The following is a 14,382-nucleotide window of genomic DNA, read 5'->3' on the forward strand; positions in this document are numbered from 1 at the left end:
TCTTTACCACCTTTATAGTGCAACTTTAATTGCATCAGGCAAATAGTGCTGCCTTTTGTGAATAAGGCTCAAACTGTAATAAGCCTAATTTACAAAAGAATTAGCAGTTTTTGCTCTGCAAAGAATGCCAATTATTTTTTTTTTTACATATGCATGGCTACACCAGCACAGAATGTGCCTAAAACTGGATTGCGTGTGATTAGTGAAAAAGATGCAGATTTTCATGCTGAATAGTGGTGTGTAAAAATATCGATTTTCCGATGCACCTGAATTTAATCTTTACCTTAAACAATATCGATATTGATTCATAAATCCCAAGATCAGTATTTTACTGTATGTACAACCCTCTACTACAGTGAGAGGAAATCAGAAATGCGACTAAATTGTGTGCTATGCGTTGTTGATCAAAAACCACATTAGAGATATGTAATTCTAATAACACATTGCACTGATGAGATAAAGCCGTTCAAGTCCTCTCTCGTTAACATATGCTCATTTACAGACGCTCTTTACAGAAATGCCGGTTTTCATAAAGAGACACTTTATGAACTTTTTATCATTTGTTCAAATCAATGTAAATACCTGTAAATAGTACAAATTATACAATTAAGCAATAAACATGTAACAAAAAATTATATATGCAATATAATATAATAGTTATTGATTGAATACATGGATTTGTTCTTTTTTTAAAAGCTAAATTGCAGCCAAAATTATGAAAAACTAATAAATATTAATCAAATTAATATTTTCGTAATGCACCTATTTGGGAGGTCCACTGTATAATTAACAGCATTAGCTGGGAGCCATATTTAATTGAAATCAAATCAAATTGTGAGCTTGTGGATCAAAATCTAATCGAATCAGGACATCTGTTCTCAACTGACAGAGCATGGCGGTAGCTATGCCAAGGTCATTGGTTATATTCCTATTGACAGGGTTGGGGAGTAACACAATACAAAGGGATTATGTATGTAAAATACAAAATATAAGTAACTGTATTCCACTACAGTTACAATTAAAATCATTGGTATTTAGAATACAGTTACATTCAAAAAGTATTTTGATTATTGAAGACACTTTGCATTATATTGTCATTTGTTTCCTTTAATATTTAGTCCTTTCAGATGGAAAACATTTATATATATAAATGATGTGTTACAAAGTGCATTTGAACAGCGGTGAAACACTTTCTTATGATGTTTTACATTCATACGAGTAGACAGAGAAGTAAATTTGAAGTAAGTTTGGAGCAAAAGAAATAGAAATAAACCTTGTGTAAATTGTCAGCTTTACGCTAAGCTAAAATGCTATTTCTAGCCATTTTACATGCACATGTTACCAGACACGATCATATTTCTTTATCAAGAAAATTCACATTAGATCATAATTTATTTTTTCTAGTAAGACCTTTGATATTAGGACAAAAATCAAATTCTTGATAATTGTTGTATTGTTTTCCTATAAAAAATATCTAAAAATCCTTAAAACAAGATCAATTTGATTAATCTTGTTTTATAAACAACACTACATAAGATATTTGGGTTTTTCAGAAAATGTAATTTTACATGTATTTTGTATTACTGAGTTTTTATATTCAAAACAAGTGAAAAAAAATCTACCAGTGCTGAAGAAATAATTCAAAGTATTTCGAATACTTTACTGACCTTGAGTAATCTAACAGAATATGTTACAAATGACATTTTACAGCATGTATTCTGTAATCTGTAGTGGAATACATTTCAAAAATAACCCTCCCAACCCTGCCTAGGGAACACATAAACATGATAAAATCGTATACTAAACTCTAAATAAATGAACTCGAAGTTGCTTTGGATAAGGTCATCTGCCATGTAAAAACGTGTAAATACCGTGCGCAAAAGTGGCCCAACTGTTTAGTGAATTCACCTTTTTATGTTTAAGAAAAAGAGATTGAGTGTTTTTGCATGCATATACTGTATACTTAAAGCAGGTTCAGCCTGTACCTTGTCCACGTCTCTCTTTTTACCGTAACCTTGAGAGCAGAAAAAAAGAGGACAGAGACGGTGCAGGGAGGGTAGGGATGGGGTTTGTTGTGAGAGAGAGAAGAGAGAGAAAGGGAGCTACACTGCAGTATTTTATGCCTACAGCATTCTATTTCTATTGGTACATACAGTATTTATCAGTGGGCCCCCTTGTTCTGTTGACACAGAGCTGTATACGGTCACTTACTTTTCATGATCGCATAAACCCAGCCATAAGGCTAGATAGTTTGCAAATACTCAGAATGAATTTATGGATTCTTACTACAAAATTGAGCCTATCATTTGCTGAATCTGCAGGTTTAATAAGAAAATGCATTAGTTCAAAGATGGAAAGTGCACAGGATATGTAAAAGATATTTTAAGTCTCTGCTGAGGCTCAGCGGCACAGAGTGCAGAGAGAAAACTAAATATACATGAAGGTAAAAAGCTGGGCGGGGACGACATTGACGTAGTGCTTGTATTGAGTATCACAGCCGGCTGAGTGCTGACTCTGCATGTGTATATGTGTGAGTGTATGTTTTTATGCTGAACGTGTGTATCTCTGTGGGTGGATGTGTGTGTGTGTGTGTGTGTGTGTGTGTGTGTAAATTTCCGCCCACACTAAGAAGCTAAGCAGGATACAGTGACCTAATGCAGTGTTAGTATATGCAGTGTAGTGCATCAAATGTATATCTCTATGTATTGTAGCTATAATGTTGACTACAATGGCAACACAAATCATAAAAAAATCCTAATAACAACAATAGTATTAGCTATTCACCTATGTTTACGAGGTTTGTGTGTTTTGCAATTTCGAGCTGTTCTCTAGCACTTCTCTGTAGTCTGTACACAGCAGCTGTAGTTTTTTCTCTCTATATGTGAGGACACCTGATTTTTCTAGAGGGAGGGGGTCGGACTAAACTGCAGCATTTTGAGAGGGTTTGGAGATGGGATGGGAGGGGTGTGACGAAGTTGCTGCTGGTACTGCAGAGAGCCTGGCCGATAATGCATAACCGCAGTGGCAGTAGGAACTCCTGACTGCAGAGGATGAAATGGAGAAAATAAACATCCTTGTCGGACACACACACTTACTTCACAGACATGCACATTCCCACTGAAATGGAAGTGGTTGTCCAGTGGTTCTGGACGAACTGGTTTTGCTTCAGGATTTTACATTGGACATCATGTGGCGACCCAACCCAAAATTTTGCATTTTGCTAAAGTAAACAAAAATATTAAAATCAAACATTGTAATGTATTAGCATGGCCATGAACAGCCCTCCCTAGACCCGAGCGTGACTGCTGTGTTCATTTTCCTTTTTAATTTGTGACTAGGAGCACCTAATAAACATGCAAAAAAATCTTGAGCAAATAGTTTTTCTAAAACTTGATGGAAACATATCGGGACAAAGTTGTGATATTTTAAATAATACCAAGCTATTAAAGTCATCAAATTATTATGTTTCCAGGAGTATTGGTTATTCATGTTTTTGAGACGTTGCAGGAATTACATCAGAAATCAGAAATGTGAAAGCTAAATAATTTTCTTAATGTGATAATGCACAGTAAATATAGGATTTCTAAGGAAAAGATTTGCTAAAGTACACATTAGTGTACATTGTGTTTAGAAGCATGGCGTTTCGCAATAAATCTCTCAAATAAAAAATGTAAAAGGCATATCGCATGAAACTCGGACTTTTGACTCAAACAGGTTTCAATGTAAAAAACGTAAAATTCGATTTCTTACCAGATTGTGATAGGGTAGAGGGTGCTGCCGGGTCGTGATTATACACATGTAACACAGTTGAAGGATGGGCAAGGAGGAGGCGAGAACCGGCTTGTCAACATAAATTATATTTTAATGAGAAACTTAAACTCAAAAACACATAAACAAACACACATGACGGACATGTCCGTAATTCTCTCTCTCTCGAACCATTGTCACCGGCCGCCTTTATCCCTCGCGCGCCTCATCAGGCTGATTGGGGACCGGGCGCGCGATATTCCGACCGGCCCCGCCCCCCTCCGCTCCACACTACACCTGGTCCCTTATCAGGCTAATTAAGCCTCTGAGAGGGATAAAGGCTGACTGCGGAAGGTGGTGCAACGAGAGAGATCGTTTACGGTCAGCTGACCATCATGTGTGTTTGTGTCTTTGTTTAAGTTTCTCATTAAAGTATTATTTATATTTGCCAAGCCGGTTCTCGCCTCCTCCTTGCCCGTTTATATCCCTTTACACAGATGTAGTTATGTTGGTATTTCTCCCAAAGACAAACTGCACCATTGCTCACATTGAGGGGGCTGGGGGGATTCGGGACACCACAAATATTTATACTATTTTTATTTTAGTAAAGATATTGACAATACAGTTTTATTCACGTAGTTAGCATACGATAAATACCGTGAATTCATTATTTACAGTAATTCATGTCTTTGAAATTTACTTTCAGGCTATTTGTCATGTTTCTTTAAAAATGTAAATGCCCCTACTCAAAATGCCGCTTAGCGCACATCATCATCACGGCATGCTCGGCTAGCCTGATCAATTTAGTACAGCTCACACTTGCAGGGTATCCGCAAGTCATTAAAAAGTATTAAAATGTATTAAATCAATTTGGTGAAAAATAAGGCAATTAAAATGATTAAAAAGTCTTAAATTACATTTCCCAAGGTATTTTTTGTTTTGTTTTGTTTTAACATTTCCCTCCTTGGATCCTAAGGTTGAATGAAAACCTTCCACGACTCACAGATAGCAGCATGAGTGGCGAGCGTTCAGCGTACATACGTGCTGAATCTGCTCAGGGGCTCTAGATATTCCCCATTCATTTTCTCCATTGTCATTCCAACATTAACAGAATGGGCGATTACATGAGAGAAGACACATTTCAGTAAATTGTACGGTGTCTTTCATCAAAACCTCAGATGTTCATGCATGTTTTATTAATGCTATAAGTTGGAGAGAGAGAGTGTTGTTCCCCACTCTGTTTGAATGGCCAGCTACCTCAGTCTGTCACACACACCATTAAATAGCATGAATACAACATTTATTGTTTGAATTTTTAGATAAAATTACATAATTTGAAAGCTGAGACTAAAATCCCATTTCTCCAAAAAATTACATCTGACTAAAATTATGGAGTGTGTTATAATTTGTGCATATGTAGCTGTAACTGGTGCTGTCCTGTGCTTTCACTGCATGTGTGTTAGAGGTCTGAAACCCGACCCGGGACTAACGGGACCCAAGAACCCAACGGGTTTCGGCCCGGGTCAGGGTCAATTTTTCAAGTTGGACTTCGGGTTTTAAGTTAATGAAAATGAATGGCCTACCGAACTTGTCTCATGCACGAGCTTTCATTCACAAGCAAATAAACTAGTTAGGGGCTGTTCACACCAAACATGATTTTTCGCACGTCTGTTCTTTTCCCATAGTTTTCCTATGTAAACACTGGCTGGATGAATGTCTTTGTTGCGGCATGTTTCGCTGTTTCTTCAGCATCTCACGCAGGACCAGCACTCTTTAAACACCGTGTCAAGTTAAAAACAACGCACAAGGTTAATATAGTCTGGGTATTATGTTCTCTTACCTTGCGTCACACAACCTGTCTATGCTGGCATCTGTATAATTTGACTAGATTCATTTTTAAAGTGAATTTGTGGCTAAATACCATAGTTTGATTGGACATACAGCCTTTGACATCAATAACAAAAGATTTGGGAATATTCTCCTCATTTAAAAAATTGGTAAACCTTTTTTATTTAGTTATCCCATCTATATATGGTTGTGCAAATAAAAATGAAATCAATATTGGCCCTGTTTTATTTCTAAATAATGTTCCTGGTCTTATTGTGCAGGATTCATCAATGTAATTTATTAATCGAATAATAAATATTATAAAACTTTTTTCGTAATCTTTCAGTAAAACCTTTGAAATGCATTTAAAACAACTTTCCTTTTCAAATGTCTAAACCTATGCTGCACAGGCGGGATAAATAACTGTACCCAATAGCCAAATAGCTACAGTATTTAGGCATTGTTTTAGGCTACTGTTGTAGGTAATGCAGACTTTCTAAAATCTTGCCAATAGTTAATGCAGTAGTCTAATTCCAGTTAGTATTCCAGTCTGAGAACAGACCAAAATACTGTACATCTTGACAGCAGTCTCCTTGGTGATCATGATTTCAAGCACGATTACACTTCCTTTAGTGGTATCTAGGATTCTGCGCATGAGTCAAGTGCTAGGAAGTATAATTGAGCTTGAAATCATAATCGCCAAGGAGACTGCTGTCAACAAGTGAAAAAGTAGTTATATTTTGATCTGTTTTCACCCAAAACCAACTAGATCGCTTCAGAAGACATTGATTAAACCACTGAAGTCAAATTGATTTCTTTTATGCTGACTTTATCTCCTTTTTGGAGCTTTTGGAGATCTGGTTGCCATTAACTTGCATTGTATGGACCTATAGAGCTGAGATATTATTCAAAAAAATCTTTGTTTGTGTTCAGCAGAAGAAAGAAAGTCATACACATCTGGGATGTTATGAGGGTGAGTAAATGATGAGAGAATCATTTTTGGGTCTCTTAAATATTATAAAGGTTATGGCAATAATAGCAAGTTATGATAGATTTGACAAAAATAAATGCATCGGAATGTTACCATGGGAAACATTGAGATGCTATAGACATTGAACTTGACCTTCACTCCCAGTCAAAAAGTTTCCTCAAATGTAGGGGCTGACTGTGATTATGGAGGGGTCCTTCTAAATTTTATGGCAAACTTGCATTCATGTCTGGCTCCATTATTGTATTGTATTGCGCAGTGTATTGCGCTCACTTTCATGATCAAATCAAATGGTACCCAAATGTTTTCTTCTCATTGAACATCCTGTTTCACTTGGAAATACACACATAATGGAAGTAAAATGGGTTGTGAATACTATTTAATGTTGACTTTCAACTGTAAAGCCCTATATCACATGCATACAGTAACAAAATTATCTCTTAACAGTTTTTAAATGAAGGTACTGCAGCATTTGCATTCAAGTTCATCTTAGACCCGAAAAAGTATTGCATTTATGCAAAAGTTCAGAGGTAGGTAGGAACGTGCTACATTTACTCTGTTACATTTACTAGAGTAACTTTTTGGAAAATTATTTTATGGGTATGTTTAATTGTGGGTACTTTTTACTCTTACTCAAGTAAATTTCGAATGAAATAATTTACTTCTACTTCGTTGCAACTTGCGATGTTCCTGATGTCACGTTTTTGGTTCTAATTCAATGAGTGTTATTAAATGCGTACTTTATTGAAAGTTTTTTGAATGAGACATTTACAACAGCAGGACCTACAGCAGTGCTCTATCACTCGAGTCGAGCTCATCACTCCTGCAGCAAGCGCTCAAAACAAGCACTTTCTTTTGTCACACAATGCCTTCATTTTACACCAAGATATTTCAAGATTAAAATTACAGCTCCAATTTAAAAAAGCACGTTGTGGTATGTGTTGGCAATTTTGTGATAACGTGAGATTGTCTGTGTCATGGTGATAGTCATGTTCAGGGTGATTCTGCATTTATGGGGTCTTAGGAGTTCAGTTTATAAGTGTACATTTTTATATCAATGCTGCAATACTGTATACTACAAATCTGTATCCATGTAAACATGCATATTAAGTGTAAAGGTCTTTTGCTCGGCCCATCATATGCTGACCGCGCTTCTGCACATGCACAGCATTTCTACGTTTAACAGACACGGCACGTTTTTCTAATGGACAACAGAGAACAAGTTTTGAACTTAATGTAAATAAGCCTAACATGCTTCCAATCACAGAGGTAAGGTGCAGTTTACTCTTAGTGTACAGAACTAATGATCAAAAGTCTTGTGACGAAATACTGTAGCTACACTGAACTAAGAATCCCTGCGGGACTTTAAAAAGAATGACCTTGCTTTGTTTTATTCAATATATATATAACTGGGCCATTTTTTCACCACAATAATTACTAGAAAGGTTTCCAAACTTGTATTCTAATCAACAGATTCCTTCAAATCTGACAAGCGTCCTTAAAGTAATAGTTTATAAATGTATATTCTAACAACATTAGTTGTCTTTGTGCCTTCATGAGCCTATGTAGTTTGTTCTCTCTCAAAATGTTATTTTAGACATGACAGACATGTTTCTAAGGTTAAAAGAATGTCAACATTTAAAAAAATGTGTCTCAAGACATCTGTGTTATTGTGCTGTGTCTAGCTTTTTTAGTACAAGAACAGTTAATAAAAACAGATTTAACCTAAACCTCAAATAAACATGGAGCTTAAAGTTGTTACAATAAAGCTATTACGTTAGATACTTTACATAAGATATAAAACATCACTTTATAGTGATGTATCTCACCAATCAGATGGCATGATTTAGAGGTGTATATTTTCATATCTCGTAGCCTGTCCAGGCTCTTCCATGGATGTGCTGGTGCCACAACAGATCAACGTTCTCAATGGAACTGATGTCAAAATCCCCTGTGTGTTTACCTCATGCTACAAAATGGATCCCAGCAAGTTTGCCATGAACTGGACCTATCAGGAGACAAGCAATAGCACAGAGGAGATGGTGAGTGAACTGCAAGACTAAACATTTAAATATCTTTTGTAACCTGTAAACTTTATTTTACAGCTCATTTTCACAAGACAATGTTAGTAATAGTTAAGTGGATTAGAAATGATGCCATCAAAAGTGTAAAAGTTTAAAGACTTCATAAAATAAAATGTGTACTTTTATGGTGTTGAGTCCAAACGGGGGCGTATATTTTGGGGGGATGCAATAATCAAAACAGGCAAGTACAACCCCCAATATTTATACCATGATCAATGGAAACATGGGTAAAGTCTTCACACTGCAACCCCAACACTGTTCAAGCCAAATCTATGCCCTTGAGTACATATCTGTTAGCTTTGAGGCCATCTAAATGCTAGTGTATTCCTAAAATGTTCTACCAAATTAAGGATATACACAGTTAGAGTTTTCAGTTGTTCTCTTTCTGGAAAACTGACCAAAATATTGATGACTCATCTTCCACTAATGGACACATCCACATTTTTGTCCAATAAAAGGTTCTCTAGAATGAGAATTTCCCTCCTAGTACCACCTCCGACTAGCAATAGCAAGCAAACCATGGTTCACGACTATGATGTGAACTAAAGATTATTGGTTATTTTAACAAAGGAAAAAGCCCCAAGAAATATGTCAACACAGGGGAAAAAAAGAATTGTTCATCAAGGCATTTCATGGGGTCTTAAGAGAATAACTACATGATTCTCTTTAGTCTGTCTTTATCTCAATCTGCTTTCCTTCCAAAATTCTTTTTTTTTTCTTTTCTAGTTTATGACTTATAAGAACAGGATAACACCACTGAAGTCAAGCCGATTTGGAGACCGTGTTGTTTTTTCTGGGATTCTGGAGAAGAATGATCTTTCAATCACTATCTTGAATGTTCAGTTGATTGATGAGGGCATCTACAACTGCTATGTGCGCAACCCTCCCGACCGCATTCAGGGTCAAGGCATCATCCAGCTCTTCGTCCTGACTGAATGTAAGGCTTTAGCATGATCTGAGAAACTGGAAAACAAAATTTTGTGTGCTCTTCAACCTGAGTTACTTCAGGACAGACCATGATGAATGGAGTTTCCATGATGCATGAGTGTATAATCCAGGATCAGAATTAATTTTTAAGAAAAATCACATAAATTTCCAATAACTGCAAGGATAGTATTCACAGTACAGCACAAAGGAAGAAAGAACGTGATGTTGAAAAGTGAAAGGAATAAAGTGTCCCAACTAGACACAAATCAACAAAGTGACAAGCATTATAAAACTCTCTTTAAAGTAAATCCTTGTCTTAACATTTATTAATGTTACTAAAGTCGACTTTATTAAGATGATTTCATGCATCCCTGACAAGTCTAAGTCCATTAAAATTGGACTCATGACTCGGACTTGAGTCTGAGTCCGAACTCGAGTACCCCAACTATAATTTGAAGTTACACTTTTAACTTTACCCCTAAACCAGACCTTACCCCAAAACCTAAATCTAACCCCTAATCCTAACCCTACCCTTACTCCAAAACCTACCTGTTCCTCAACCTCAGTTGCAGCAAATGTGGGAATTTTGAAGAACAACATGTAGTTACACAGTAAATACATAATATTATATGTATTTAATGTTAGTACATAGTAGTTAAGGCCACCTAATATAAAGTGTGACAAATTGAACTTCATGGAGTCTATAGACAATGCCTTGAGACCCATCGATACTTAATTTAGTCAAATACTCAATTTGCAATAGGGTAACTCAAATTATATTAAAGAGACACCAGTACGTTCAGCGAAAGTTTGGAGAAGTACTTGTGTTGCCTTAAGTTGGTTTTGGTTTGTTGGTTCTTAGTTTGTTGCTGTAATGATGAGCTTTGTAGTGAGGCCTTCCGCAAGGAAGACTCGCGACTCCCGTCACATGGGTGAGTTGCAGAGCAGAGAGGTAGAAAAGGTTCCCCTGAACTTTAAATTCTGAGCTTTCCTGAACTGTACCGAAGAAGGCTAAGAGCCACGAGAGCAAGAGAGGAAGCAGAAGCCTAAGAAGAGCTTAAGAAGAGGAACAAAAAAGAGAGCGTTCGTCCTAGGTGGGGAGGCTTTGTACTGTTGAGGTTGGCCACACCCCTAAGCTGTCTTGAGCCAATCAGAAGTGTCTTTTAAGATACCATGTGAACATCTCTCTGTCCCTCCTTCTGAAGGTGATTGATGAGTGTTTGTCTGTAAAGATTTCCATTTCCTGCTCAAAAGAGGGCAACGTTAAATCATGCATTTTATAGACATGACATTTGTCAACATCAACATTCTCTATATAAATGGGCAAGCATGTACATATGAAACATGACAAATGTTCCTTTTATGGTTCCTTCACTACACATTTACATTTGAATATACAGTACATTATTATACATTGTATAAATGTAATAACCTGAAGGTAATATCAGCGTAGCTCCTGAATTCAAGTCATTCAGTGTGGAAATGATAATTGTTCTGCCCATAAGATCCTACATATGAAAAGTGCTGAAGTACACATTTTTGTGTCAGTTTAGGGTTTCAAGTTTGCTAAGAGTAGTTCAAGCAAAGAGGAAAAGTAAGAGACAGTCATGAAAGAATGGATTGAGATTTCATAAGAAAGAAGACAATGCATTAGTAGGATTAGGTCAAGTACTCACAGAGGAGATGCATTTTTAGATGTTTTTTTGTAAGTTGCAAGAGATCCGGCTACACAGGTGAAGCTAACCAGTCACACATGACATTGACAACATTTTGCTGGTCACTTGAGGCTCTTTTCCGGCATCAGGCTGAACATTTAACATTGCAGAATAATGTTGTTCCATATGAATCTGGCTCAATGGCTCGATAACAGTTCCTTTTACCTCTAATCCAAATTTTGGATTAGAATGGACTGACTGACTTTAGGAATTAAAAAAAAAAAGAACAATTCTTTGGAGATGAGAATGGAAGTCTTTTCAGTAATACAAAATATTCTTAACATTTTTATAGTTATATTTTAAATAATAGTGTTAAGAACAACTTATGAAGTCTTAAGAATGTTTAAATCTGGCCCAAATTATTTGCAAAAGCAATGGAAACAGCATTTCTCAGTAGAATAAGCTCTGTATTAGACAAATGTTGTAAGATCCAATACTTACACGTATTATATTACATGAAGTGCACTGACATTGCCATGAACCTTTTCTTTGCTGTACTTGAAGCCTTGTGATTTCCTAGTGAACTCTGCTGTCAGTATCTCTTGTTCTTTTTCTCTCTTACAACATGCAGTACCACCACCAAGAGACTCGACCATTGCTGTTGCCATAGGGGCATCTGTGGGGGGCATTCTTGCTCTGCTGATTCTGTCTATGGTGGTGGTTAAGTGTATTCGCAGACACAAGAACCAGGAGCTGATCTCAGATGAGCAGAAGATGGAGGAAGAGGGCAAAGCAGATGGAGAAGGAGGGACAGAAGAAACTACAAAGTAAGAACATATTTGGTCTTTCTTTTCTTGAGGCTAATTTAGAGTTACTTTGCGAACAGTCTTCTATCAGTTTGCTTTTAAATTATGACAAAATTCCCATTCAAGCACACTGAATTCGGTGTTCTGCAGCTGAAATCGGAATTTTGAACCACTTTTCCCAGTGGCCAAAGCTGGAAGTTTTCTTGAGATAAAATTTCCACAAATAGTTAGCAAATAGCAAATAGTTTAAGCAAGTTGTATTTTCAGTGATAAATTATGTAATACAGTCTACAGAAATGCATTTTTTATGAACCCTACTCCCTAACCCAAACTCTAATCCTTTACATATCCATCAGTGGAGTAAGATTTTTATTTTAGAGCAAAAAATGCAATCTCTGAATCGTGCCCACCATTGTTTCTATGGATTACTTCCTGGTTTCCATTGGGCCAGAACATATGTCACAGAGATTGCTATTGGATCAGTAGTGCCACAGGATGAACTAATTTTAATTGATGCAAAAATGTCTGATATGGGATGGCGTATGTCGATTTCCCATGTGATCATGGAAATGCACTGATGTTTTTGTACTGCTAAGATATTCGTTTGGTGATATTTCACCTGTTCACGTACATTTCTGAAATTCTTGACCTAAGAAAACTCGAAAAGCGATGACGATTGGTTAAAACTAATTGTGGGTGTGGTTTGGACGTAATATTTTTTTATTTAGAATCGTGTGTGCCTCCCGAGGAGATTGTAGCTAGCTAGTTACTAACTTAACGTTAAGTAAGGGATAATGTACAGCTGGCTGATAATCGAAAAATAAACCATGACATGGTGATCAGGATCTAAACGCAAAGCGATAACCACTGGATGACTGTACATTATCCCTTACTTACGTTAGGTTAGTAATTAGCCATTTTACTATAACAACAAGATCTGATGGTGTTTATTTTGCACAAATCTGACTGCTCATTATCCATCTTATTACAAGACTACTTGCCAAATAAATAAGTAAATGGACATGAAATATTGATTTAAACTGAAATTATGTTATAATGTAAGAAGAAAGAAATCGCTGAACAGCTGATTTGCACCTCTGGTTTGTGTCAGAGTTCTGGTGGTGTTTATTTAGCTTAAGTGACTGTATGACTGCTCATTATCCAGATTATTACAAAACTACCTGCAAAATTAATAAATAAGCGGACATGAAACAATGATATGAGTTGAAATTATGTTATTAGCTTACTTGTAAAGATGGCAGAGTGATATGAGAAGTAGGAAAGATGACATGTCTTAATTCCCAGATGTGTGGATGTTGCACAGTGCAACAACCAATGATTTAGTTCATTCAAATGAAAAATTTTGGATTCATCCATAGTAGAAATTAGGCTTTATTTGAGTTTTTCTAATCAAACAGCATATTATGAATTCAACCATTTTATCAGATACCAGATTTCAGTGTTTACTCGTACCTACTCTTTGTATGAGTCCCTGCTTCCATTGAAACAGACAACCCTAACCCGAGTGCATAGTCCTAAGGCCTAGCATTTGGCCGAGCCCTATCCTTCAAATTCAAGTAATACTCGATTGATGGCTGTTGTGTCTTGATGGTCCTGTGACTGTAGTTGACAGAGTCCCTTTCAGGTTTTGCTTTCTTTCTGTCCATCATCAGTTCCTTTCATAATTGTCCATCTTGTTTTTGAACTTCTTCTAGAGGTTGACCGATTTATAATTTTTTTTTTTTGGCAATTAATCTATTACAATTAATTGCTGCTCATATTTATTATATGATGATGTTTACTTTATAGTGTTTATATTGTAATATTTTGTAAGGGATTGCAATGGTGCGTATTTTCCCCTTACCTGTTTGTGTAAGCAGCTGGGAGCACGTACATTTCAAAATAAGAGTCCCCATTGGATTGTTTTTTAAAGGTAAAAACCTGTATCAAATTGTTGTTTTTTTATTCTGATAATTATTGCGATTTTGGTTGCACAATAAACTACATCTGGGATTTCATTAAATTTGGACTCCTGTAGACTGCATACACTAAGAACATTTAACATATTCAATATATATATTTTAAAGATTGGCTGATTAGTTGGCTATCGGCTTTCTTCCAACACCTTAGTTTTAGTTATCGCAAAATCAGATATCAGTCAACCTATTGCCTCTTCTCTTTCACCCTCTCATAGTGTTTCTTTTAGACCTCACTTTCAGTTGATGGAATGTGTCATTTTCTCAATATGAATTCTCGGTTTCCATTCATTTGTTGACATGCATAGACTTTATTTCATAAAGAAAATTAATCCTGGTTTATGGCCAATACAATTGTTTGCATTGTGACAA

General features: G+C 36.2%; 1 protein-coding gene across 1 annotated transcript in view; it reads left to right on the forward strand.

Annotated features, from left to right (window-relative positions):
* Positions 1-14,382, forward strand: part of scn2b (sodium channel, voltage-gated, type II, beta) — a 38,107-nt gene that overhangs the window by 19,588 nt on the left and 4,137 nt on the right. Inside the window, exons 2-4 of the mRNA XM_052106666.1 lie at positions 8,438-8,604; positions 9,373-9,583; positions 11,860-12,055. Of these exons, the coding sequence (XP_051962626.1) occupies positions 8,438-8,604; positions 9,373-9,583; positions 11,860-12,055 (574 nt within the window). The remainder of the gene's footprint in view (positions 1-8,437; positions 8,605-9,372; positions 9,584-11,859; positions 12,056-14,382) is intronic.

This window comes from Xyrauchen texanus, chromosome 36, assembly GCF_025860055.1.
Source record: "Xyrauchen texanus isolate HMW12.3.18 chromosome 36, RBS_HiC_50CHRs, whole genome shotgun sequence".
NCBI classification, from domain to species: domain Eukaryota; kingdom Metazoa; phylum Chordata; class Actinopteri; order Cypriniformes; family Catostomidae; genus Xyrauchen; species Xyrauchen texanus.